The sequence below is a fragment of the Theropithecus gelada genome, chromosome 11, assembly GCF_003255815.1.
Source record: "Theropithecus gelada isolate Dixy chromosome 11, Tgel_1.0, whole genome shotgun sequence".
NCBI classification, from domain to species: domain Eukaryota; kingdom Metazoa; phylum Chordata; class Mammalia; order Primates; family Cercopithecidae; genus Theropithecus; species Theropithecus gelada.
This window is the reverse complement of record NC_037679.1, coordinates 8,968,853-8,994,078: the sequence shown is the minus strand read 5'-3', so window position 1 is coordinate 8,994,078 and position 25,226 is coordinate 8,968,853. Positions and strand designations below refer to the sequence as shown.

Sequence of the window (25,226 nt, the reverse complement as noted above, 5' to 3'; positions counted from 1 at the left end):
TCTGGGCCCAGGACATTCATGTTTCTCCAAAGCCCTCTGACCAGTCTCACTGTGAGACCCCAGATCTGCCTGTGCTGTGGTCTCCTGAGGCTTCTCTTACCAGTGGGTGGGGCAGCAGGAAGAGCTGCATTTGGGGCTGAGAGTCTGGGAGTCCTCCATGAAGGAGCGGACTCAGAGGGGAAGGCCTGGCTTTGCGAGGGAGTAGGGAGCTGGGGCCAGACAGCTACTGTGCTAACTCTGCCTCTCCCTCTGCAGATCCCACTCACTCCACTCCAGCCGCCATCAGAGCCACCAGCCTCCCCCTCCCTCAGCTCCACTGAGGGACCGGCCACCCCGCTGCCTCTGGGGCACTGTGCTGGGCAGAGAGAGGTAGGAGGGCTAGGTACTGTGGTCCGTGGTCCGTGGCCCCACTGGCTAGAGGCTCATCAGTCAGTACTCCACTGATGTTTCCTAGCAAATCCCCGGGGAAGGGCTGTTTCCCAGTGCTCAAACCTTTGTCCAGGCTGGAAGTGTGAGCCCTCTGCTATCAGCCCAATGCCAAGAAAAGCAGATCCCTAACCCTAGCCACTGGCCCTGTGAACAAATGCATTAGTAATGCATTAAGAGGCATGGTTAACACTTACTGAGCTCTTACTGCATGCCAGGCACTGTGTAGAACACCCTGGATCTCATTTGTCTTCTTTAGTGAGGTTAACATAATAATTATCCCATTTTACAGATGACACAATGAAGCAGCTTAGCGCTTAAATAACTTGAAGCCCCTGTCGATAGGTAGAACTGGAACTTGAGCCTACACCAGCTGACTGCAGAGCCTATGGGTTGCCCACTATACCACACTATGCTACACCCAAGAAAGGGCTAGGAGACAGCAGGGAAGGCTTTGCATGGCGTCACCCCCAGCCCCTTTCTGCTGGGGATGAGGTCAGCGGGGTCAGCTGTGTTCCCTGAGGAGGGCTCGGTTTGCCTATAGTGACTGACTTAGGACTTGGCCACATCACACTCCCTTCTGGAGTCTGTGTTCTTTCTGGGCCTGAGAAATGGACAGGCCTGCCTCCCCTGGGACACACAGAGGTCAGAGTTGTAGGTGGTCAGCCTTGCTGATTCAAATGGCTGTGGGGAGTAGGAGCTGGGACAACCAAGAAAAGAATGTAGGATGCCTGCCCAACCCCAAGTGTGCCAGGAAGAAGAATTGGGATAACCAGGGCTCAGCAACCCTCGAGGAAGCAGAACCATCATATCCCAGTTGCTGTGAATTCCTTTTGGGGACACAGACACAACCAGGCCAGCTCTGTTCCTGGCATTCCCTGTTATGCCAGCCCAGGGCCTGGGCCTGGAACTGGATCCCAGCTGCGTGTGGTCTCCTCCTCATGCCATCATCTCTCCCCTAAGGTATGTTGGGAGCAGCAGCTGAGGCCAGGAGGCCCAGGCCCCCCAGCCGCCCCACCCCCAGCGCTGGATGCCCTATCCCCGTTCCTTCGGAAGAAGGCCCAGATTCTGGAGGTGCTGAGAGCCCTGGAAGAGACTGACCCCTTGCTTCTCTGCTCACCTGCCACCCCCTGGCGGCCTCCAGGCCAGGGGCCTGGCTCCCCAGAGCCCATCAACGGCGAGCTGTGTGGCCCGCCTCAGCCTGAACCCTCGCCCTGGGCGCCCTGCCTGCTGCTAGGCCCTGGCAACCTGGGAGGCCTCCTGCACTGGGAGCGCCTCTTGGGGGGCCCGGGAGGGGCAGAGGGTACTGGGCAGCCCTGGGGTCCTAGCAGGGGACCTCCTCAGACCCAGGGCACCAGCTCTGGCCCAAACCGTGCCCCAGGCAGCAGCTCCTCCTCCTCTTCTGATGAGGCAGGTGACCCCAATGAGGCACCCAGCCCCGACACCCTGCTCGGTGCCCTGGCCCGCAGACAGTTGAACCTGGGCCAGCTCCTTGAGGACACAGAGTCTTACCTACAGGCCTTCCTGGCCGGGGCTGCAGGCCCACTCAATGGGGACCACCCAGGTCCTGGGCAGCCATCCTCCCCAGACCAGGGGCCCCCACAGCTGTCCAAGTCCAAAGGCCTCCCCAAGTCAGCTTGGGGTGGGGGTACCCCAGAGGCCCACAGGCCAGGCTTCGGTGCTACCTCAGAGGGCCAGGGGCCCCTCCCCTTCCTTAGCATGTTCATGGGTGCTGGGGATGCCCCACTGGGCTCTCGGCCTGGCCACCCTCATTCCTCATCTCAGGTGAAAAGCAAGCTCCAAATTGGTCCCCCTTCTCCTGGGGAAGCCCAGGGACCACTTCTGCCCTCTCCAGCTAGGGGTCTCAAGTTTCTAAAGCTGCCTCCAGCCTCGGAGAAGAGCCCCAGCCCAGGAGGCCCACAGCTCAGTCCCCAGCTCCCCCGGAACTCGCGAATCCCCTGTCGGAACAGTGGCTCAGATGGCAGCCCCTCCCCACTGCTGGCCCGAAGGGGTCTGGGTGGAGGAGAGCTGTCCCCAGAGGGGGTACAAGGCCTGCCCACCAGCCCTTCACCCTGCTACACAACCCCAGACTCCGCACAGCTCAGACCCCCGCAGTCAGCCTTGTCCACCACGCTGTCCCCAGGCCCAGTGGTGTCTCCCTGCTATGAGAACATCCTGGACCTTTCTAGGAGCACCTTTAGGGGGCCTTCCCCAGAGCCACCTCCATCCCCACTGCAGGTGCCCACCTACCCACAGCTAACTCTGGAGGTACCACAGGCCCCTGAGGTCCTCAGAAGCCCTGGAGTCCCCCCCAGCCCTTGCCTCCCAGAATCGTACCCCTATGGGAGCCCCCAGGAGAAGAGTTTGGACAAGGCAGGCTCGGAGTCTCCCCATCCTGGCCGCAGGACCCCAGGCAACTCATCCAAGAAGCCCAGCCAGGGGTCAGGGCGGCGACCTGGGGATCCTGGCAGCATACCTCTGCGGGACAGACTGGCGGCCCTGGGGAAGCTGAAGACAGGCCCTGAGGGGGCCCTGGGCCCAGAGAAGAATGGGGTGCCAGCCAGGCCTGGCACCGAAAAGACCCGGGGACCAGGGAAGTCAGGGGAGAGTGCTGGAGACATGGTGCCCCCCATCCATAGGCCACCAGAGCAGCTAGAAGCTAAGGGAGGGATACGGGGGGCAGTGGCCTTGGGCACGAACAGCCTGAAGCAGCAGGAACCCGGACTCATGGGGGATCCCGGGGCCCGAGTCTACTCCTCTCACTCCATGGGGGCCAGGGTGGACCTGGAGCCTGTCTCACCAAGGAGCTGCCTCACCAAAGTGGAGCTGGCCAAGAGCCGGCTGGCAGGGGCCCTGTGCCCCCAGGTACCCCGTACCCCTGCCAAAGTGCCAACCTCAGCCCCAAGCCTGGGCAAGCCCAATAAAAGCCCTCACAGCAGCCCCACCAAGCTCCCTTCCAAGTCACCCACCAAGGTGGTGCCTCGACCTGGGGCTTCCCCAGTCACCAAGGAGTCCCCCAAACCTGACAAAGGGAAGGGCCCTCCCTGGGCAGACTGTGGTAGTACCACGGCCCAGCCCACACCCCTAGTACCTGGCCCCACTGACCCAGGCCAGGGCCCTGAGGGGCTGGCCCCACACTCAGCCATCGAGGAGAAGGTGATGAAGGGCATCGAGGAGAATGTGCTGCGGCTCCAGGGCCAGGAGCGAGCCCCTGGTGCCGAGGTCAAGCACCGCAACACCAGCAGCATCGCCAGCTGGTTTGGCCTTAAGAAGAGCAAGCTGCCAGCGCTGAACCGCCGCACGGAGGCCACCAAGAGCAAGGAGGGGGCTGGCGGGGGCTCCCCGCTCAGGAGGGAAGTCAAGATGGAATCCCGGAAGCTGGAGGCCGAGAGCCTCAACATCTCCAAGCTGATGGCCAAGGCGGAAGACCTGCGTCGGGCACTGGAAGAGGAGAAGGCCTACCTAAGCAGCAGGGCCCGGCCACGGCCTGGTGGCCCAGCCCCAGGGCCCAGCACGGGGTTGGGGCAGGTGCAGGGCCAACTGGCTGGCATGTACCAAGGTGCAGACACCTTCATGCAGCAGCTGCTAAACAGGTGAGGGCCTGAGATCAGTCAACAGGTGCTTGGTGGGCATGGGGCACTTCCCTTTGTGGGCACACCTGGGTTTGGAACTAGGCCTGCCGTTCCTGGGAGCTGGGACTTTCCAGAGTTCAAAAGGGATAGAAGGCCACCAAAGCAGCTGGGGGGTCAGTGACTTGGCCTGGAGGAAAGATCAGGGGCTTGGCCTCGTTTCTGGCTTCTCATTTGAGAAGTTAACAGTCCGCATCTTCCTGGATGGTCTCCATACCAGATGAGGCAGCCTGCATGTGATAGTTAAGTGAAGGCTAGAGCCTACCTATGGGCTGATAAAGGTCTTCTCCTTCAGGAAAGGGACAAGGGGAGTCCTCTTCCCATCTTGCCCTTTGACACCTGCCACAACAGGAGCTGTGGTTTAAAGAAGGGACCCACCCATCTTGGGGTTGCTCTGTCTGGGCCAGATGAGGCAGAAAGTCTGCAGGAATTGGGCCCCAGGCAGGGGTGTGGTTTGGACCGCAGGTGTGCTCAGAAGTTCAGCTAGAGCGGGTGGAGTGTGTGGTTCCTGGACCAGGATGTGACCGGGTCTGCTAGTCTACCTGGAATCACCATCAAGCAGTCTCTAGGCTTGACTCTGGATGACTTTGGGGGAGTTCCCCCATCTTCTCCCCTGCCCTCTGTTCCTCTTGGGTTCCCCAGGGTCCTTTCCTGTTGCCAGTGTCAAGAAGGCAATGGGAGCAATCACTAGCGACATGTCTCCTTCCCCAGGGGTGGGTGGCAGGTAGTGCCTCCCTAAACCCAGCACCATTGGCGGGTGCAAGGCTGGAATGTCTGGGTAGGCCAGGCCGCCCTCACCTACATCTGCGCTGTTGCCCATAGGGTGGATGGCAAGGAGCTGCCACCCAAGAGCTGGAGGGAGCCCAAGCCTGAGTACGGGGATTTCCAGCCAGTGTCTTCTGACCCCAAGAGCCCTTGGCCAGCCTGTGGACCCCGGAATGGCCTGGTGGGCCCTCTTCAGGGCTGCGGAAAACCTCCTGGAAAGGTAAGTTCTTGGGACAGGGACTGGATAGAGGGCCTGGCTCTCTGGCCCTGCCAGGTCTCTTACCCCCTAGAGGGTTCCCCTTCCCCAAGACCATGAGTGCCGGATGCACTCACAGTCTCTAAGGGGAGACTGGAGAGGGGAGAGGGGCTTCCCAGTCTGCAGAGGTTCTCAGATCCATACTCCAGGGCCCTAATCCTCACACTTCCATACATTTATAGCCACATTCCCACCCCCTAGAGGCATGGGGAGGGGTGTGGAGTGGGGAGGAGTGGACTGAGGTCTCCTGTACCCCACACAGCCGAGCAGCGAGCCAGGGAGGCAGGAAGAGATGCCCTCGGAGGACAGCCTGGCCGAGCCAGTGCCCACCTCACACTTCACAGGTCAGCAGGGTCAGGGGCTGAGGATGGGTCTGCCCCCAACCCCTCTACCCACTTCTTCCCACTTTACTTCTTCCTGTCTCCACAGCAGGTGCCAGGCTCTGTGTGCCATCTTGGTGCCAAGCACCAGGTGGGCACTGGAGCTACACAGGAACAAATTCTTCCCTGCCCTCAGGGTACTTGCCCCACATACACCCCTTCCCCAAGCCCAGGGCAGGTGGGGATGGTGGACAGGTGCTGTGGAATTAGCCTGTTGGGCCAGGAGGAGCCCTGAGTAGGGGTGGAGCCTGGGCTGGGTGGGAAGTGGAGGCAGGCCGGGTACTGAGCCCAGCCTCACACTCTTGATGGACCTTCCCCTCCCCAGCCTGTGGCTCCTTGACTCGAACCTTGGACAGTGGCATTGGGACCTTCCCACCCCCGGACCATGGTAGCAGTGGGACCCCCAGCAAGAATCTTCCTAAGACCAAGCCACCGCGGCTGGATCCCCCACCCGGGGTACCCCCAGCTCGGCCCCCACCCCTTACCAAAGTCCCCCGCCGTGCCCACACACTGGAGCGGGAAGTGCCAGGCATAGAGGAGCTGCTGGTGAGCGGGCGGCACCCCAGCATGCCAGCCTTCCCTGCACTGCTACCTGCTGCTCCGGGCCACCGGGGCCATGAGACCTGTCCTGATGGTGAGTGTCCAGGTGGGAGGGTGGGATGCCCCTGAGAGCCAGGCAGCTCCATCCGCCTTCCCTTTGTTCCTGGACAGATCCCTGTGAAGACCCGGGCCCCACCCCTCCTGTCCAGCTGGCCAAGAACTGGACCTTCCCCAATACTAGGGCAGCTGGCAGCTCCTCGGATCCTTTCATGTGCCCACCCCGACAATTGGAGGGGCTGCCCAGGACCCCCATGGTGAGAATTGCAGCAGGGGAAAGGGAAAGGACTCGGGAGCAGGAGGGAGTGATGTGGGGAGACCAGTTTCTCCAGTGAGGTATGGCCTGTATATCGCACAGTCTCAGCGCTGCACCCTCTGGGAGGAGGACTGCCGGGATGCCCTGTGAGCGGCCCTCCCCCCACCCTCGTTGCACTCCTCTCGTGGGGAAAGGGTTTCTGTCCCTCCCCAGAACCTTGTAGGACTGTTCTCAGTTGTACCTCCAGCCTGCTTCCTCTGAAGTACACTCCACCTTGGGGGGCCCCTTCTGGAGCAGCTCCCCATCGGGTGCACAGACGCCCCTCAGAGCTCAGTGCCTCTGAGGCTGGGCCGAAAGGTGGAGAGGAGCTTCCTCCCGAGCTGCCCCTCCTTTCCCAGGCCCTGCCCGTGGACCGGAAGCGAAGCCAGGAGTCCAGCCGCCCATCCCCTATGCCCCAGGGCCCAGCTTTTGGGGGTAGCCGCACCCCCAGCACGTCGGACATGGCTGAGGAAGGCAGAGTGGCCAGCGGGGGCCCCCCAGGGCTGGAGACCTCGGAGTCTCTCAGTGACTCGCTCTACGACTCGCTATCCTCCTGTGGGAGTCAGGGCTGAGGGTCTGCGCCACACCACGGCCCCGCTGGATTTGGGGACCACAGACTGGATCGGCTCTCTTCATGCCCCTGGAGCCAGGGCCCTCCCTGAAGGGACCAAGGAGGCAGGTGGATAAGAAGGTGAAAAGGGAGTCCCTGGCACACCCCACCACCCACTGCTACTGCGGATGAGATGACCATGCTCAGCTCAGGGAGAGACCCCGCCCTTGGTCCCTTCTCTCACCCAGAGTAAGGCTCTTCCTTGAAGGGACTGGGGGTTTAAGGCCACTGTGTCACAGCCCCCCAGCTCCTACTTCAGGCTGAGCTATCTTGTGGTGCTGGGCTTCCTGCCCACCAGCCGTGCCATCTCTGCCCAACCTGGCTGCTCCTCTGCCCCGAAGCCCTCGCAAGGTCCTCCTGGAGGCCCCTGTGCTTGTGGAGTTTGGGGGCTGGGGGACAAGTTGCCTTCTCTCTCTGTCCTGGTCCTCCCTGCTGTCTGGATGGTGCTGCCCTCCCCTGCCCCATGCCTTTGGGGTCTATTCGTCCGTCTTTTTCGTTGTTGTTTTTATATATTGAAGCGTCTGGCCCAGCCCCCAGCCCCGCACTGCGGTTAATTTATCTGTTGTTTAAAATGCGGCTGCTCTGCTCCCTGCCTCTGCTTCTGCCGTATCCCTAATAAAATGTGGAGGCCCCCTCCCTGCCCCTGACTCGGCTTGTTGTGTGGGAGGACTCAGGCAGGCCAGGTCGGAGGATACTGCATGGGTGCCAGGTTGAGGGACCCCAGGCACCCTTGTGACACAGCCCCCCAACCAGGGCAGCTGGCTGGAGTCATCACAGGAGGTAACAGAGGGTTGGGAGGGTAGGGCCTGCTTAGGCCTGGAAGGGTGCCTGGGCTCAGAGAGATTCTCCTGGCCCAGGACTTGGGCAGGACATGAGGCTGGGCAGCCCCTTGGAGAAGGAGCTGAGGAAGATGGCTGTGGACATGCATTCAGGCCCCACGTGTCCCAGGCGGGATGGGACATGCAGACTCTGAGCAGAGTTGCATCTCTTCTCCAGACCTTGGTTTTCCTCCTCTACAGAAGATTAGAAGGTTAATCCAGACGAGCTGGTCCCATCAGCCAGACTTTCTTCTCAGCATTCTCTTCCTACTCCTTCTCTTAGTTAATATCATCATTGAAGAAATGAACAAGACGGAGAGGATCAAGTCAGATGTCTGGGTTTTTCTTTTAAGTCGATATCCCATTTTCTTACCTCTGTCTTCTGCTTCCGGGTTCCTATCCCACTGTCCTATCCCTTCTGCTTTTATGGGCTTAAGCATAGTATTACCAAGCTGTAAATCTCTGCTTCTTGCCAGGTGGAATTCGAGAGGTCTACCTCCTTCCCACTTTTTATTTCTTGGTTTTTCAAGCCCTCTTCTCTGCTTGAACTTGGTAGATTACCTCATTTCCTAGTTAGAATAGAATTGTTTGCCTGCAGGATATTTCTCCTATTTCCTTTTGGGGAAGGAGTTTGGCATAGCGGGTTTGACGCAGGACTCCACCTCTTTCAAGCTGAGATCAGAGGGTCCATCCACATTCTTGCCACCAGGGTCTGATCCATCTGCCGCCAGGCTCTATTCTCTGGTGTTTGCAAATGCAGGGCATCACCTTGGTTTCCAGGGCAATGTGGGCTGACTGACCAGGGCAGGGTAGGTGGCATCATTTACACCTGGCGCCTGGAGGCAGCTCTTGCCTACCAACTGTTCCATGGTGGGAAACTTCCTAAATCTCTCAGCATTCCGCGAAGGGACCCTGGGCCCAGATGAGCCACCCCACAGCCCACATAATTGTGTGCCCTCCACACAGACCCAATATTTTATCTCAAATAATTCTGTGGAGGAGGATGTGCAGTTGAGTTTAAAGACACTCTTGGGGAATCAATTTCTTGCACTTCAAAGAAAGGTTTGGCTAAAAGACCATTTGATCCTTACTAGGGCAGAACACTGCAAATCTCAGTTTGCAACATCTTCCTACAGAACTCAGGTAAATTCACTGTTTCCTCCAAGAACAGGTGAATGTTTGCCTTTCCAATGTGCGAGACCCATTCTGCTGGGTTTTCCAAACAAAGGAAGACAAAACTGCCAGGCCACCTCCTCCATCCCCCAGAATGGCATCAAGGCATCAGCAAAAGATTATGACAAGGCTTCAGGTTCAATTTCACTGGGCACTTTGCCTTTTGCAGGAAATGTCCCAAAAATGTTAACTCAGGTTTTCTCTGGGTAGCCAGTGGTTTTTTTCTTTTTTCTTCTTTACCCTTTTCTAGATTTTCTACAAATAGTGTGCTTTGTTTTCTTTAAGAAAAAAAATTTTTTTTTTTTAGAGATGGGGTCTCACTATGTTGCCCAAGCTTGTCTCAAACTCCTGGCCTCAAGAGATCCTCCCACCCTGGCCTCTCCAAGTTCTGGGATTACAGTGTGAGCCACTGCATCCAACCTGTTTTGTTTTCTTTATCAAAAAAAGTTTTAAAAGAGAAATAATCATTCTCTGCAGCAAACTCTAGATATATACCCTCATTCTATAATCCTATGTGAGTTAGTTCAAGCATATAAATAACTTACTTATTTATATGAATTTGAAGTAAATAAAGGTGAGCATTTCTATGGTCTTGGGAAAAATTTTTTTTTAACATTTTTTTTTTTTTTTTTTTTGAGACAGCATCTCATTCTGTCACCCAGGCTGGAGTGCAGCAGCGCGATCTCGGCTCATTGCAAGCTCTGCCTCCCAGGTTCACGCCATTCTCCTGCCTCAGCCTCCCGAGTAGCTGGGACTACAGGCTCCCACCACCACGCCCAGCTAATTTTTTGTATTTTTAGCAGAGACAGAGTTTCACCGTCTTAGCCAGAATGGTCTCGATCTCCTGACCTCGTGATCTACCCTTCTCAGCCTCCCAAAGTGCTGGGATTACAGGCGTGAGCCACTGTGCCTGGCCCCTTAAAAGGTTTTTAATTATTAAAGGCATAGAAATTATAGAAGTATATGTTCCCCAGGTACGCTGGCTCATGTCTGTAATCCCAGCACTTTAGGAGGCCAAGGTGGGTGGATCACCTGAGGTCGGGAGCTTGAGACCAGCCTAATCAACATGGAGAAACCCCGTCTCCACTAAAAAATACAAAATTAGCTGGGCGTGATGGCGCATGCCTGTAATCCCAGCTACTTGGGAGACTGAGACAGGAGAATAGCTTGAACTTGGGAGGTAGAGGTTGCAGTGAGCCGAGATCGCACCATTGCACTCCAGCCTGTGCAACAAATGCAAAACTCCATCTTAAAAAAAAGAGTAAGCCTGTAATCCCAGCACTTTGGGAGGCCGAGACGGGTGGATCACAAGGTCAGGAGATCGAGACAATCCTGGCTAACACGGTGAAACCCCGTCTCTACTAAAAAATACAAAAACTAGCCAGGCGAGGTGGCGGGCGCCTGTAGTCCCAGCTACTCGGGAGGCTGAGGCAGGAGAATGGCGTGAACCCGGGAGGTGGAGCTTGCAGTGAGCTGAGATCTGGCCACTGCACTCCAGCCTGGGCGACAGAGCGAGACTCCGTCTCAAAAAAAAAAAAAAGTATACGTTCATGGTTTTTAAAAAAGGAATTGAAGTTGAATGTTACAACTAATTATCAGGGAAATGCAAATCAAAACCACAATGAAATACCATCTCACTCTAGTTAGAATAGCTCTTATCAAAAAGACAAAACAAGTGTTGGTGAGGATGTAGAGAAAATAGAACCCTTATACACTGTTGGTGGGAATGTAAATTAGTACCTCTATTAAGGAAAACTGTGGAGGTTCCTCAAAAAAATTAAAAGTAGAGCTACTATATGATCCAGCAATCCCACCAGTGGGTAAATGGAGGCACTGTTCACAATAGCCAAGACTTGAAGTCAACCTAAATGCCAGCAATGGATGAATGGATAAAATGTGGTATATCTACACAGTAGAATACTATTCAGCAATGAAAAAGAATGATATCCTGTCTTTTGAAACAAATTATATGAACCTGAACATTATGTTAAGTGAAATAAGTCAGACACAAAGACAAATACCACATGATCTCACTGAGACATGGAATCTTTAAAAAAAAAAAAAAAAAAAAAAAAGGAGGCCGGGCGCGGTGGCTCAAGCCTGTAATCCCAGCACTTTGGGAGGCCGAGACGGGCGGATCACGAGGTCAGGAGATCGAGACCATCCTGGCTAACACGGTGAAACCCCGTCTCTATTAAGAAATACAAAAAACTAGCCGGGCGAGGTGGCGGGCACCTGTAGTCCCAGCTACTCGGGAGGCTGAGGCCGGAGAATGGCGTGAACCCGGGAGGCGGAGCTTGCAGTGAGCTGAGATCTGGCCACTGCACTCCAGCCTGGGTGACAGAGCGAGACTCCATCTCAAAAAAAAAAAAAAAAAAGAAAGAAAGAAAGAAAGAAAGAAAAAGAAAAAGCCAATCTTACGGAAGTATAGAGCAGATCAGTGGTTACCAGAGGCTGTGGAGCCAGTGCAGGAGAGGAGGTTGAGGGGAGGTGGTTTGAGGGTACAAAACTAGATAGGAGGAATAAGTTCTGGTGTTGTATTGCACAGTAGGGTGACGATGGTTAACAAGTTATGGTATGTTATTACAAAATAGAAGAAAGGGTTTTGAATGTTCTCACCACAAAAAAACGATAAATGCATAATGAGATGGCTGTCCTAAATACCCTGATTTGATCACTATACAATGTATCCATGTATGGAAACATCACATTGTATCCCATAAGTGCATACAATTATAATGTGTCAAAAATTGAAAAGAGGCCGGGTGTGGTGGCTCCCTCCTGTAATCCCAGCACTTTGGGAGGCGGAGGCGGGCGGATCACGAGGTCAGGAGATCGAGACCATCCTGGCTAACATGGTGAAACCTCATCTCTACTAAAAATAGAAAAAGTTACCTGGGCATGGTGGCAGGTGCCTGTAATCCCAGCTACTCGGGAGGCTGAGGCAGGAGAATGGTGTGAACCCGGGAGACGGAGCTGACAGTGAGCCGAGACCGCACCACTGCACTCCCGCCTGGATGACAGAGCAAGACTCCATTTCAAAAAAAAAAAAAAAAAATTGAAAAGAGGCTGCGCACTGAGGCTCACACCTGTAATCCCAGCACTTTGGGAGGCCAAGGTGGGCAGATCATGAGGTCAGGAGATCAAGACCATCCTGGCCAACACAGTGAAACCCCATCTCTACTAAAAATACAAAAATTAGCTGGGCATGGTGATGCACACCTCTAGTCCCAGCTACCTGGGAGGCTGAGGCAGGAGAATCACTTGAACCCGGGAGGCGGAGGTTGCAGTGAGCTGAGATCATGCCACTGCACTCCAGCCTGGTGACTGAGCGAGACTCCGCCTCAAAAAATAAAAAGAAATAATTGAAAAGAAATTAGGCCACGTGCGGTGGCTCACACCTGTAATCCCAGCACTTTGGGAGGCCAAGGTGGGCAGATCACGAGGTCAGGAGTTTGAGACCACCCTGACCAACATGGTAAAACCCCGTCTCTACTAAAAATACAAAAAAATTAAAAAGAGGCTGGGCGCGGTGGCTCACGCCTGTAATTCCAGCACTTTGGGAGGCCGAGGCGGGCGGATCATAAGGTCAGGAGATCGAGACCACAGTGAAACCCTGTCTCTATTAAAAAAATACAAAAAATTAGCCGGGCACGGTGGCGGGTGCCTGTAGTCCCAGCTACTCAGGAGGCTGAGGCAGGAGAATGGCGTGAACCCGAGAAGCAGAGCTTGCAGCGAGCCGAGATCGTGCCGCTGCACTCCAGCCTGGGCGACAGAGCGAGACTCCGTCTCAAAAAAAAAAAAATAAAAATAAAAATAAAAATAAAATAAATAAAAAAGAAAAAGAAAATTAGCCAGGCGTGTTGGCACGTGCCTGTAATCCCAGCTACTCAGGAGACTGAAGCTGAAGAATCACTTGAACCCGGAGGCAGAGGTTGCAGTGAGCCAAGATCACGCCACTGCACTCCAGCGTGGGCAACAGAGTGAGACTCCGTATTGGTCTCAAAAAAAAAAAAAAAAAAAAAAAAAGGAAAAGAAATTGAATGTTATACTAGGGGGAAAAAAGGGGCTGGGCATGGTGGCTCACACCTGTAATCCCAGCACTTCGCGAAGCCAAGGGAGGAAGATCACTTGCACCCAGGAGTTTGAGACCAGCCTGGGCTACACAGTGAGACCGTGTCTCTACAAAAAAATAAAAAATTAGGCCGGGGGTGTGGCTCACACCTGTAATCCCAGCACTTTGAGAGGCCAACGTAGGCAGATCACTTGAGGTCAGGAATTTGAGATCAGCCTGGCCAACATGGTGAAACCCTGTCTCTACTAAAAATACACAAATTAGCTAGGTGTGGTGGCACAGGCCTGTAATCCCAGCTACTTGGGAGGCAGAGGTGAGAGAATCGCTTGAACCCAGGAGGCGGAGGTTGCAGTGAGCCGAGATCGCACCACTGCACTCCAGCCTGGGCAACAGAGCAAGACTCTGTTTCAAAAATAAATAAATAAATAATTACCCTGGCATGGTAGTGCACACCTGTAATCCCAGCTACTCAAGAGGCTGAGGTGGGAGGATGGCTTGAGCCTGAGTGATTGGAGGCTGCAGTGAGCAATGATCGTGTCACTGCAGTCAGCCTGGGCAACAGAGTGAGACCCTGTCTCAAAAAATAAAGAGTAAAAAATTAGCTGGGCATGGTCGTGTGAGCCTCTAGTCCTACCTACTTGGGAAGCTGAGGTGGGATGATTGCATGAACCCAGGAATTTGAGGCTGTAGTGAGCTATTAGAATCCCACTACATTTCAGCCTAGGCAACAAAGCAAGGCCTTGTCTCTAAAAATTAAAAATAATAAAAAACAGAAAAAAGGAAAAATTCCCTTCATACTGCACCCTCAGTTTCGTTCCACAGGCAACCTGAGTTAATTGGTTATCCTTTCAGATGTTTTTATTTATTTTTATTTATTTATTTTTGACACAGAGTCTCGTTCTGTCATCCAGGCTGAGAGTGCAGTGGCAGGATCTCGGCTCAATGCAACCTCTGCCTCCCAGGTTCAAGTGATTCTCATGCCTCAGCCTCCTGAGTAGCTGGTATTACAGATGTGCACCACCACACCCAACTAATTTTTGTATTTTTAGTAGAGATGGGGGTTTTACCATGTTGCCCAGGCTGGTCTCAAACTCCTGGCCTCATGTGATCTGCCAGTCTTGGCCTCCCAAAGTGTTGGGGTTATAGGCATGAGCCGCTGTTCCTGGCCCCTTTCAGATGTTTTTAAAATCCACATATATACAAGCATATTTATGTTTACCTTTTATTAGACAACGAGATTATCTTGTAGTTACTGATCTTCCCTTTAGCACTCAATAATGTATCTTGGAGATTTTTCCAAAACCCATGAATCTCCGCTTTTGTACGTTGTACTTCGTTGTATAGACATACCTTATTTATTTGTTTTGTCATGACAACACTGCAGTGAACATTCCATATGTGTCTTTGGCCACTTGTATATTTCCATAAGGTAAATTCCTATATTCTCCAGGTATGGTAGCTCATGCTGGTAATTTTAGCACTTTGAAAGGCTGAGGCAGAGAGAACTGCTTGAGGCCGGGAGTTTGAGACCAGCCTGAGCAACAGAGACCCCATCTCTACAAAAGCTACAAAAATTAGCCAGATGTGGTGGCACACACCTGTAGTCCTACTACTTGGGAGGCTGAGGCAGGAGGATCCCTTCAGCCCAGAAGTTTGAGGCTACAGCAAGCTACGATCCCACCACTGCACTCCAGCCTGAGGAACAGGGTAAGAGCCTGTCTCTAAAATAAATAAATAAATTTCTATAAATGGAATTGCTGAGTCAGAGAGTATGCTTAGGTTTTTGTTTTTTGTTTGTTGAGACAGGGTCTCACTGTCACCCAGGCTTGCAGGCAGTGGTGCCATCTCAGCTCACTGCAACCTCCACCTCCCAGGTTCAATTGGCCATCCCACCTCAGCCTCCCCAGGAGCTGGGACCTAGGCACGTACCACCACACCCAGTTAACTTTTGTATTTTTTGTAGAGCCAGGTTTTGCTATGTTGCCCAGGCTGATCTTGAACTCCTGGGCTCACGTGATTCGCCTTGGCCTCCCAAAGTGTTGGAATTAGAGGCATGAGCCACCGCACACGGCCTTAACTTTATTTTGTAATAGACTTTCATACGTTGCACTCCCACGAGCCACATACAAGTTGAACTGTCTCCCCACTTCTTCCACATCATTATTATCAAACTTCTTGTTAGCCAGTTTGGTAGAAGAGATCATGTGGGGTTTTGCGTCAGTGTCGGGACTGCTTTGGCATTCACTCAAAGTGAAATGGGGAAGCAGTGGAGACTGATGAGAAGAGACTGTAGAGGGCTGGTACAGAAGCAGGAGCCAGTAAAGAGGCCTCTTCAGGAATCCCAGTGAGAGACGCTGGTGACCTGGACCAAGCGGAGACAGTCAGGATGACAGGATTTGCTGACGTAATTGATGTGAAGAAAGAAGAGTCAAGGATAACTCTAAGGGTTTTGAAGCAAATGGAAGGGTGCCATTCACTGATATGGGGAAGACTGGCTAGAGCAGATGTGGGGGAGGGAAGGAAGGTCAGGAGTTAAGTGTTGGCCATGTTAAATTTGAGATGCCTGTTGGGTAACATCCAAGGGAAAATGTGGAGTAAGCAGTTGGTTATAGAAGTCCAGAGTTTAGAAAAGAGGCCCGGCTGGAGACATAAATTAGTAAGTCATCAGCATGTGGATGTTATTTAAAGCCAGAGGACTGGATGAGATCACCAAAGAAGTGAGAAGAGGAAAGTCTGGGTCCTGACCCCTAGCATACTCCATTCTTTAGAGGTCAGAGGAAACAAGGAAGAAACAGTGAAGGAGGCTGCAGGGTGATCCTGGGAGAATGTGGGGTCTTGGCATGTACGTGAAGAAAATGTTTCAAGAAAGATTAAATAATCAGCTGTCACTTCTGCTGATGTGCAGGCAAAAAGAGGATTGAAAATTGCCTTTTGAGCCAGGCATGGTGGCGTGCACCTTTTAGTTCTAGTGCTTTGGGAGGCTGAGGCAGGATGATCACTTGAGCCCAGGAGGTTGAGGCTGCAGGGAGCTATGATTGTGCCTGGGTAGGCATCTAGCCATTCCTGGGTAGATGACAGAGTGAGACCCTGTCTCAAATAAAAAAAAAAAAAGAAAATTGGCATTTGGATTTAGCAGCACAGAGGTCACTGGTGACCTTAACAGGAACAGTGATGGAAGTGAAAGCTGTTTTGAGTAGGTCAAGAGCAAATGGGAAAGGAAGAACTGGAGTATAGACAGCTCTTTTTTAGCATTGTGGCCCATCCCTATAGTCCCAGCTACTCAGGAGGCTGAGGAGGGAGGATCATTGAGCCCAGGAATTCGAGGCAGCAGTGAGCTATGATTGCACCACTGCACTCTCCAGCCTGGGCGACAAAGCGAGACCCTGTCTCTAAAAAAATAAAAATAAATAATTTAAGAAATAGAAAATTCTTAGGCCAGGTGCGGTGGCTCACGCCTATAATCCCAGCACTTTGGGAGGCCGAGGCAGGCGGATCACGAGGTCAGGAGATCAAGACCATCCTGGCTAACATGGTAAAACCCCGTCTCTACTGAAAATATAAAAAATCAGCTGGGCGTCGTGGCGGGCGCCTGTAGTCCCAGCTACTCAGGAGGCTGAGGCAGAAGAACGGCGTGAACCCGGGAGGCAGAGGTTGCAGTGAGCGGAGACCGTGCCACTGCACTCCAGCCTGGGCAACAGAGTGAGACTCTGTCTCAAAAAAAAAAAAAAAAAAAATTATTTTAAGATATAGGGAAGAAAAAGGCACATGCCTGTAAGTCCCCCACCAGCTACTCAGGAAGCTGAAGTGGGAGACTCTCTTGAGTTTAAGAGTTCGAGGTTTGAGGCCATCCTGATCTTGTTTTCCCTAGACGCTGTCTTTTTTTTTTTTTTTTCTTTCTTTCTTTTGTTTTTTGAGATGGAGCCTCGCTCTGTTGCCCAGGCTGGAGTGCAGTGGCACGATCTCAGCTCACTGCAACCTCCGCCTCCTGAGTTCAAGCAATTGTCGTGCCTCAGCCTCCTGAGTAACTGGGATTACAGGCACGTGTCACCACGTGTGGCTAATTTTTGTATTTTTAGTAGAGACGGGGTTTCACCATGTTGGCCAGGCTGGTCTTGAACTCCTGACCTCAGGTGATTCATCCACCTCAGCCTCCCAAAGTGCTTGGATTACAGGCGTGACCCACTGCGCCCAGCCTAGACACCTTCTTTAGGGAAAAATAAGTAGAGTAGAAGAGAATGGGAGAGGAGATTGGGTCAAGAAATTAGACTTTTAATATTTTAAAGTCTTTATTTTTGAAACTATTTCATACACAAATGTTTCAAATACAGTACAAAGTGTTTTTTTCCTCTCCTAAACTATCTTTATTTATTTTATTTATCTATTTTTTTTGAGACGGAGTCTCGCTCTGTCCCCCAGGCTGGAGTGCAATGGCGCACTCTCGGCTCACTGCAAGCTCCGCCTCCCGGGTTCACGCCATTCTCCTGCCTCAGCCTCCTGTATTTATTCATTTTTTTTAACAGAGTCTTACTCTGTCACCTAGGCTGGAGTGCAGTGGCATGATCTCGGCTCACTGAAACCTCCGCCTGCTTGGGTTCAAGTGATTCTCCTACCTCAGCCTCTTGAGTAGCTGGGATTACAGGCACCCGCCACCACGCCCAGTCTTTTGCCTAAACTATTTAAGAGTAGGTTGCTAACATGATGTTTTATCACCCCAAACACTTCAAGTTTGTTTACTACAAACAAGGAAACTTATCTTCCCCAAAACCATACCACCATCAAAATCAGAAATTCATATTGATAAAAAAACTTATCTACTCCTCAGACCACAGTCAACTTTCACTAATTGTCAGAATAATGTCCTTTCTAGTTAAAGTCACACATTGCATTCAGTTGTCATGTTTGTTTAGTCTCCTTCAATCTGGAACAATTCCTCAGTCCTTCCTAACTTACAGGACCTTGAAATGTTGGAAGATTACAGACGTTGATATTGATTTGTCTCATTACGACGAATGCTCATTTTCATTACTTGCTGTCTGGTAGGTCTCTCCATCACACATTTACTACTTTTCCCTTTATAATGAATAATTACACTGTAGGTAGGTACTCTGAAACTATATAAATATTTAATTTTTATTTAACTTTTTATGTGTTCATTTATTTAAACCAGTATAGAATTATGGTTTATTATTTTGTTCAGTGGTTTATATTCTCAAATGCTCAAACTGTCCATGATTTGGCCAGTGGGAGCCCCTTCAAACTGGCTTCTGTGTCTTTTTGACAAATCCTCATCATTCTTCAAGGATACTTACTTTCTGTCATAACATGCTCGAGATTCATCTTGGATTTTCCCCAACCCAGCACTGGAATCAAGCATTTTTCCAAAGAGCTCTGTTTATTTGTGTGGGGAGTATTCAGAAACAAAGATCTGGAGGCTGGGTATGCTCATCGCTGTTGGAGTGTTGCTGCTCCCAGGCTCTAAGGGTGGGTTTCTTCAACATAGGAAAAGTTAGCCAGACAGGCCCAGTGGCACATGCTTGTAGTCCCAGCTAGTTGGGAGACTGAGACAGGAGGATCGCTTGAGCCTAGGAGTCAAGTTCAGCCGGGGCTGCATAGTGAGACCCCTATCTCTAAAAATTAAAAAAAAAAAAAGAAAGAAAGCATATTCTTATACTTATTGGAATGATAAAATAGAGAAAATCTGGGGCCGGGTACAGTGGCTCACGCCTGTAATCCCAGCAGTTTGGGAGGCCAAGGCGGGCAGATCACAAGGCAAGAGACTGAGACCATCCTGGCCAACATGGTGAAACCCCGTCTCTACTAAAAATACAAAAATTAGATGGGCGTGGTGGCACATGCCTGTAGTCCCAGCTACTTGGGAGGCTGAGGCAGGAGAATCGTTTGAACCCAGGAGGCAGAGGTTGCAGTGAGCCGAGATCATGCCACTGCACTCCAGCCTGGCAACAGAGTGAGACTCCACCTCAAAAGAAAGGAGAGGAGAGGGGAGGGGAGAAGAGGGGAGGGGAGGGGGAAAGGAAGGAAAGAAAGGAAGACAGAAAATCTGATGACGCAGGAAAGAGAAGAGGGAATTGTTGGACTCCAGTGCATAAGTGGCTTTCAATAGCATTCATAGGTACAGGAAGGAGGAAGGCACAGAAGCAGGTAGTTGGGTATATGCGATGGTGTCTAACTATAGGAGTTCTCTCCTGGGTGCTTTTACTTTCTCAAGGAAATATTCAAGATCATCAGCTAAGAAAGATGGCAGGAGAAGATGTTGGAGACTTGAGAAGACAGGAGAACACATGAATATTCATCTAAGAGCTCAAAAGAGTGAATGGACTGGGAAATGTAGTAGGGATTACCAGGCAGCTTGAAGGGTCCACCTTAGGTAATTAGGAATTTAAAGGGAGACTGATTAACATTAACGTATTGGTTTTCTTCTCCAGTCCATGCTTCCCATGCAGTGAGTTGAATTAGCCAGGGGTGCAAGAAAGGAGAGGGAAAGAAGCAAGGGAATTGAAGGTGTATGCAGAGGAGTGATTCTATTTTTTTTGCGGGGTGGGGGAGTCAGTGTCTTGCTCTGTCACTCAGGTTGAAGTGCAGTGGAGAGATCACAGCTCACTGCAGCCTCAAATTCCTGGGCTCAAGGGATCCTCCTGCCTCAGCCTCCTGAGTAGCTGGGATTACAGGTGAGACTGTGGTCTTCAAATTGGATAAAAAGGGAAAAAGGAACAGTAGAAGAGGGAAGTATGGGGGAATAGGGACGGTAGATTGTAGGTCCTGGTGGGATCAAAGGAATTTTGCAGGCAGAGTACTAGTGGGCATGAGTTGGAAAGACGTTGGGAAGAAATGAGGTGGTGGTTACGGGATGAGCTGTATGACGTTGAGAGAATGGGAATGGGAATGGGGTGTTACGGGTTGAATTGTGTCCCTATCCCCCTAAGATGTGGAGGCCTACCCCCAGTATCTCAGAATGTGACCTTATCTGGAAATAGGGTCAAGTTAAAATGAGGTCATTCGGGTGGGCCCTACTCCTATTTTGACTGGTGTCCTTATAAAAAGGAGGAACTTGAAGCCAGATGGACAAGCACACAGGGAGACACCATGTATATTAGTCCATTCTCATGCTGCTAATAAATACATGCCCTAGACTGGGTAATTTATCAAGGAAAGAGGTTTAATTGACTCACAGTTAAGCATGGCTGGGGAGGCCTCAGGGAACTTACAATCATGGTGGAAGGGGAAGCAAACATGTCCTTCTTCACATGGCGGTAGAAGGAGAAGTGCTGAGCAAAAGTGGGGAATGCCCCTTATAAAACCATCAGATCTCGTGAGAACTCACTCACTGTCACAAGAATAGCATGAGGCTACCCACTCCCATAATTAAATTACCTCCCACTGGGTCCCTCCCACAACACGTGGGGATTATGGAAACTACAATTCCATTTGAAATTGAAATTTGGGTGGGGACGTGACCAAACCATATCACCATGTGAAGATGAAAGCAGAGGTCAGGGTGATGCATCCATGAGCCAAAGAACCCCAAGCATTGCCAGCAACCCCAAGCATTGCCAGCAACCTCCAGAAGCTGGGTGAGAGGCACAGACAGGTTCTGTCTCACAGCCTCAGAAGGAACCAACACTGACATCACCTTGATCTCAGACTTCCATCCTCCAGAAGAAGGCTACATTTCTGTGACAATATATTTCTGCTGTCTAAGCCATCCAGTCTGTGGTACTTTGATATGACAGCCCTAGCAAACTAATACAGAGGAGTTGCAGTTATCAGTAATGACAAGGAGCAGGGTGTGGCCATGAGAGGTCATTGGAGGAGAGGAGATCATGGACATGAGAGGCCAGGGTATGGGGAAGATGTATCTACGTGAATATTGAAATCTCTAAGGACCCGGTACAGTGGCTCACGATTGGAATCCCAGCACTTTTGGAAGCTGAGAGGGAGGATTACTTGAGCCCAAAAGCTTAAGACCAGCCTGGGCAACATGGTGAAACCCTGTCTGTACAAAAAAACGCAAAAATCAGCCTTGTGTGGTGGCACATGCCTATAGTCCCAACTACTCAGGAGGCTGAGATGGGAGGATTGCTTGAGCCTGGGCAGTTGAAGCTGCAGTGAGCCAAGATCACAGTGCTGCACTCCAGCCTGGGAGACAGAGTGAGACTCTGTCTCAAAAACAACAACAGGCCAGTGCGGTGGCTCACGCCTGTAATCCCAGCACTTTGGGAGGCCAAGGCGTGTGGATTACCTGAGGTCAGGAGTTCGAGACCAGCCTGACCAACATGGTGAAACCTTATCTCTACTAAAAATACAAAAATTAGCTGGGCATGGTGGCGCGCACCTGTAATCCCAGCTTTTTGGGAGGCTGAGGCAGGAGAACTGCTTGAACCCAGGAGGCGGAGGTTGCAGTGAGCCAAGATTCTGCCATTGGACTGCAGCCTGGGATATAAGACCAAAACTCTGTTTCAAAACAACAACAACAACAACAAACCAAAATCTAACCAAACAAACAAAAAGAAATCTCTAAGAATGAGGGCAGAAATCACGTCAGGGAGAATGACAGTGAGGTAGGAATGAAACCTTCAAGAAACACGGAAGTAGCCCAGGTATTGGTAGGTGCGTGCAAAGAGGGAGGCAGCGTCCAACAACCTGAGACTCAGAGCTGAGGGATTTTAGGGAAGAAGGTTCTGAAAACAGCACTGAAGAGCAAGGAGGGAGCCTTGAGGCACAAAGGTGAGGCAGGGAAAGCTACACCCACCTGAGGGGATTGCAGGGAGGGCCGTGTCCTCCAGGGGGAGCCGAGAACCTGCTGCCTGGGAAGGCAAAGGGAACACTGGGAGAAGATCCAGACGGGGAGTTTTAGGGATGCAAGGCTGTGAATTCTAGAGGGCCCACTGGAAGGGCTTCAGGAGTTGGGAACAGACTTGGGAATGTGCAGAGCAGTTTGAGGATTAGAGTATGTGAGATGAGGGGTCATCACACATTGATGGAGGAGCTACAAAATATGGTGGCCATTGTCTATCAGTTTACCATATGGGGCCCTCACTTTCATTCTATATCTCTGTACCATTTTAATTTCACACCGTGTGGATGGGGATATGGGATGGTCACTGCAGACAGTGGAGAGGGGCCAGGCTAAGGACAAATCAAGGATTTTCAAAAGAGGTTGGAGCCCAGTGGAGGCTGAAGTCCAGGCATCTCCTTAGCACCAGACTGCAGGAAAGTCCGACTTCTGTGGTTGCTGCTGCTTCTCCCAGCAGGGTGCAAAGGCCTGGTTTTAGGACTAGAGAAGGAAGATTGTGGGATTAATCCAAGGTCGGGCTTTGCCCATGAGGGAATTGGCGAGAGGCTAAGTGGAGTGACCCAAAGCCTCCAGCTCGAGTAATACTAATATCTAGGCGCAAACGCATATGTAATTACAATGTGCCAGGCACTGTTCTAAGCACTTTATACAGATTAAGTCCATTAATCCTCACCACCATGTTTTTGGGTAGGTATTATTGTTATGTGTTTTACTAGGAGAAAGTGAGGATCAGAGAACTTAAGTAACTTTCCCAATGTCAAAGCTTGTCTATGGAAGAGCTGTGAGACAAGCCCAGACAGCTTAGCCCCAGAGTCTGCATTCAAAATCACAACACAAGCCGGGTGCTGTGGCTCATGCCTGAAATCCTAGCACTTTGGGAGGCCGAGGCAAGAGGATCACTTGAGCCCAGAAGTTTGAGACTAGCCTGTGCAACATGTAAAACCCCATCTCTACTAAAAATATAAAAATTAGCCAAGTGTGGTGGCAGGCGCCTGTAATCCCAGCTACTCGAGAGGCTGAGGCAGGAGAATCACTTGAACCCGGGAGGTGGAGGTTGCAGTGAGCTGAGATCGTGCCAGCCATTGCACTCCAAAATGAGTGACAGAGTGAGACTCCGTCTCAAAAAAAAAAAAAGCAGCAAGATAAAGTGGAGGAGGAATTAAGGGGCAGGACTGGGCTTGTAATGCAACCAGTGTAGGTGAGGAGGGGGCAGAGGAAGTGAGAACTGAATAACGTGGCTGTGACCTGAGAGTAGGAGAGCAGATGATGAAATGGGGCTGGGTCAGATGAGCGTCCCCGCAGTAGACCAAGAAGCTGGGTGGGGGAGGGTCAGCCACAGAAGCCCTGGGGCATCCCAAGTGACATGAACGAGGAGGGAGAGGACACCTGGATACAGGTCTGATAAATGCAGAGAACAGTTCATGCGAGAGAGTGAGCAGGCAGGCCCAGTCAGGTGGCAAATGCCATCAAGAAATCAGGTTTTGGCCGGGCGCGGTGGCTCAAGCCTGTAATCCCAGCACTTTGGGAGGCCGAGGCGGGCGGATCACGAGGTCAGGAGATCGAGACCATCCTGGCTAACATGGTGAAACCCCGTCTCTACTAAAAATACAAAAAACTAGCCGGGCGTGGTGGCGGGCGCCTGTAGTCCCAGCTACTCGGAGGCTGAGGCAGGAGAATGGCCTGAACCTGGGAGGCGGAGCTTGCAGTGAGCCGAGATCGCGCCACTGCACTCCAGCCTGGGTGACACAGCGCGAGACTCCGTCTCAAAAAAAAAAAAAAAAAAAAAAAAAGAAATCAGGTTTTTCCCGCTGACTCGGGAAGCCAAGAAGATAGCATTGGGGGCCATCTCTAAGGCAGGAGCGTTCCCAGGAATTTTTTTTTTAATAACAGATATAAGTTTGCCACATATGTTGTTTTCAATTCCTTCAACTTAAAAAAATACATATTGTTGGCGAGATGCAGTGGTTCACACCTGTAATCCCAGCACTTTGGGAGGCTGAGGTGAGTGGATCACTTGAGGCCAGGAGTTAGAGACCAGCCTGTGCAACATGGTGAAACATGTAGCCACCAGATGGTGCAACCGAGGCAGCACCCATCCGAGAAGTTTGCAGGCCTGAACTGCCACCCTGTGGTGGGAAGAGGAAATATCCAGAGTACCTTCCTTTCACCCTTTGTGACCAATGCACCAAATCCTGACCAGTCTCCCCAGCCCACTGCAGGTCTTGGACAAAGTACAGAGAATACAAATATATGGGCTTGACAGACAGAAACTCTTCCCTGGCCTTATCTGTTTCTCCCAGAAGTAACCCTGCCAGTCCTTCCCACAGCCTGGCATGGGGGGCAGGGGACACTTATCCTACACTCAGCCCCAAGGTACAGAGCACTGGCAAGGGAGCAGGATGGATGGTGAGCCTTGTCTGCCTTTCCTACCCTGGCCTTCCTGAAGTCAGGACGCACTTTGGGTGACCTCCCTCCCCATGCCATTCCTCCACTTTCAGGCCTTCATTTTCTCATCCAACCATGTTGTTAATCTGCAAACCTTCACACCAAGTAGGTGTGAAACGCTGAGCCAGACAGCAGGAATTCAGAGGTGAATGTGGCTCCCAGTTCCAGTGGGTGATGCCAACAGCCCCCAGGTTACTCCAGCTGTGCTGTGATGGAGGAAGGCCCCAGAAGAGGCTCCTCTAACAGTCTTGAGGGCTCGGAGGAGACTTCCTAGATGAGGCGACATCAAAACTAAGACCTGTGGCCGAGCGAGGTGGCTCACACCTATAATCCCAGCACTTTGGGAGGCCAAGGCGGGTGGATCACTTGAAGTCAGCAGCTCGAGACCAGCCTGGCCAACATGGTGAAACTCCGTCTCTACTAAAAATACAAAAATTAGGCGTGGTGGCAGGCGCCTGTAATACCAGCTACTCAGGAGGCTGAGGCAGAAGAATTGCTTGAACCCGGGAGGCAGAGGTTGCAGTGAGCCTAGATTGCACCACTGCACTCTAGCCTGGGTGACAGAATGCGACTGTCTGAAAAAAAAATACAACACAAAAACCCCACAAAACAACCTAAGATCTGCAGGGTGGGCACGACTGACCTAGGCAGAGAGAGTGGAGTGACAGTTCTAGGCAGATAACGAAAAACACCAATCAGTGTAACAGTAAGGGATCTAGTGGAATATTCTAGCATAAAAATGAGTCTCATGGCTGAGGCACTGAAAGATGAGAGGACAGAGGTAAACCAGAGTCTGGGAAGTATGATGAGAAGTTTGGATTTTACCTAAAGAGCAAAGATAAGCCATTGAAAGGTTCAGTGTAGAAAAGTCCTTCTATAAGTAGTGCTTTGGGTTGGGGAGACTGCGGTCAGGATTTGGTGCATTGCTCACAAAGGGTAAAAGAA

General features: G+C 51.6%; 1 protein-coding gene across 1 annotated transcript in view; it reads left to right on the top strand.

Annotated features, from left to right (window-relative positions):
* NCKAP5L (NCK associated protein 5 like) overlaps window positions 1–7,598 on the top strand; it is a 38,016-nt gene extending 30,418 nt beyond the window's left edge. Inside the window, exons 7-13 of the mRNA XM_025403204.1 lie at window positions 256–369; window positions 1,390–4,019; window positions 4,878–5,040; window positions 5,339–5,420; window positions 5,782–6,090; window positions 6,168–6,310; window positions 6,708–7,598. Coding sequence (XP_025258989.1) covers window positions 256–369; window positions 1,390–4,019; window positions 4,878–5,040; window positions 5,339–5,420; window positions 5,782–6,090; window positions 6,168–6,310; window positions 6,708–6,920 — 3,654 coding nt within the window. The 3' untranslated portion in view covers window positions 6,921–7,598. The remainder of the gene's footprint in view (window positions 1–255; window positions 370–1,389; window positions 4,020–4,877; window positions 5,041–5,338; window positions 5,421–5,781; window positions 6,091–6,167; window positions 6,311–6,707) is intronic.
* The last annotated feature ends 17,628 nt before the right edge of the window (window positions 7,599–25,226 follow it).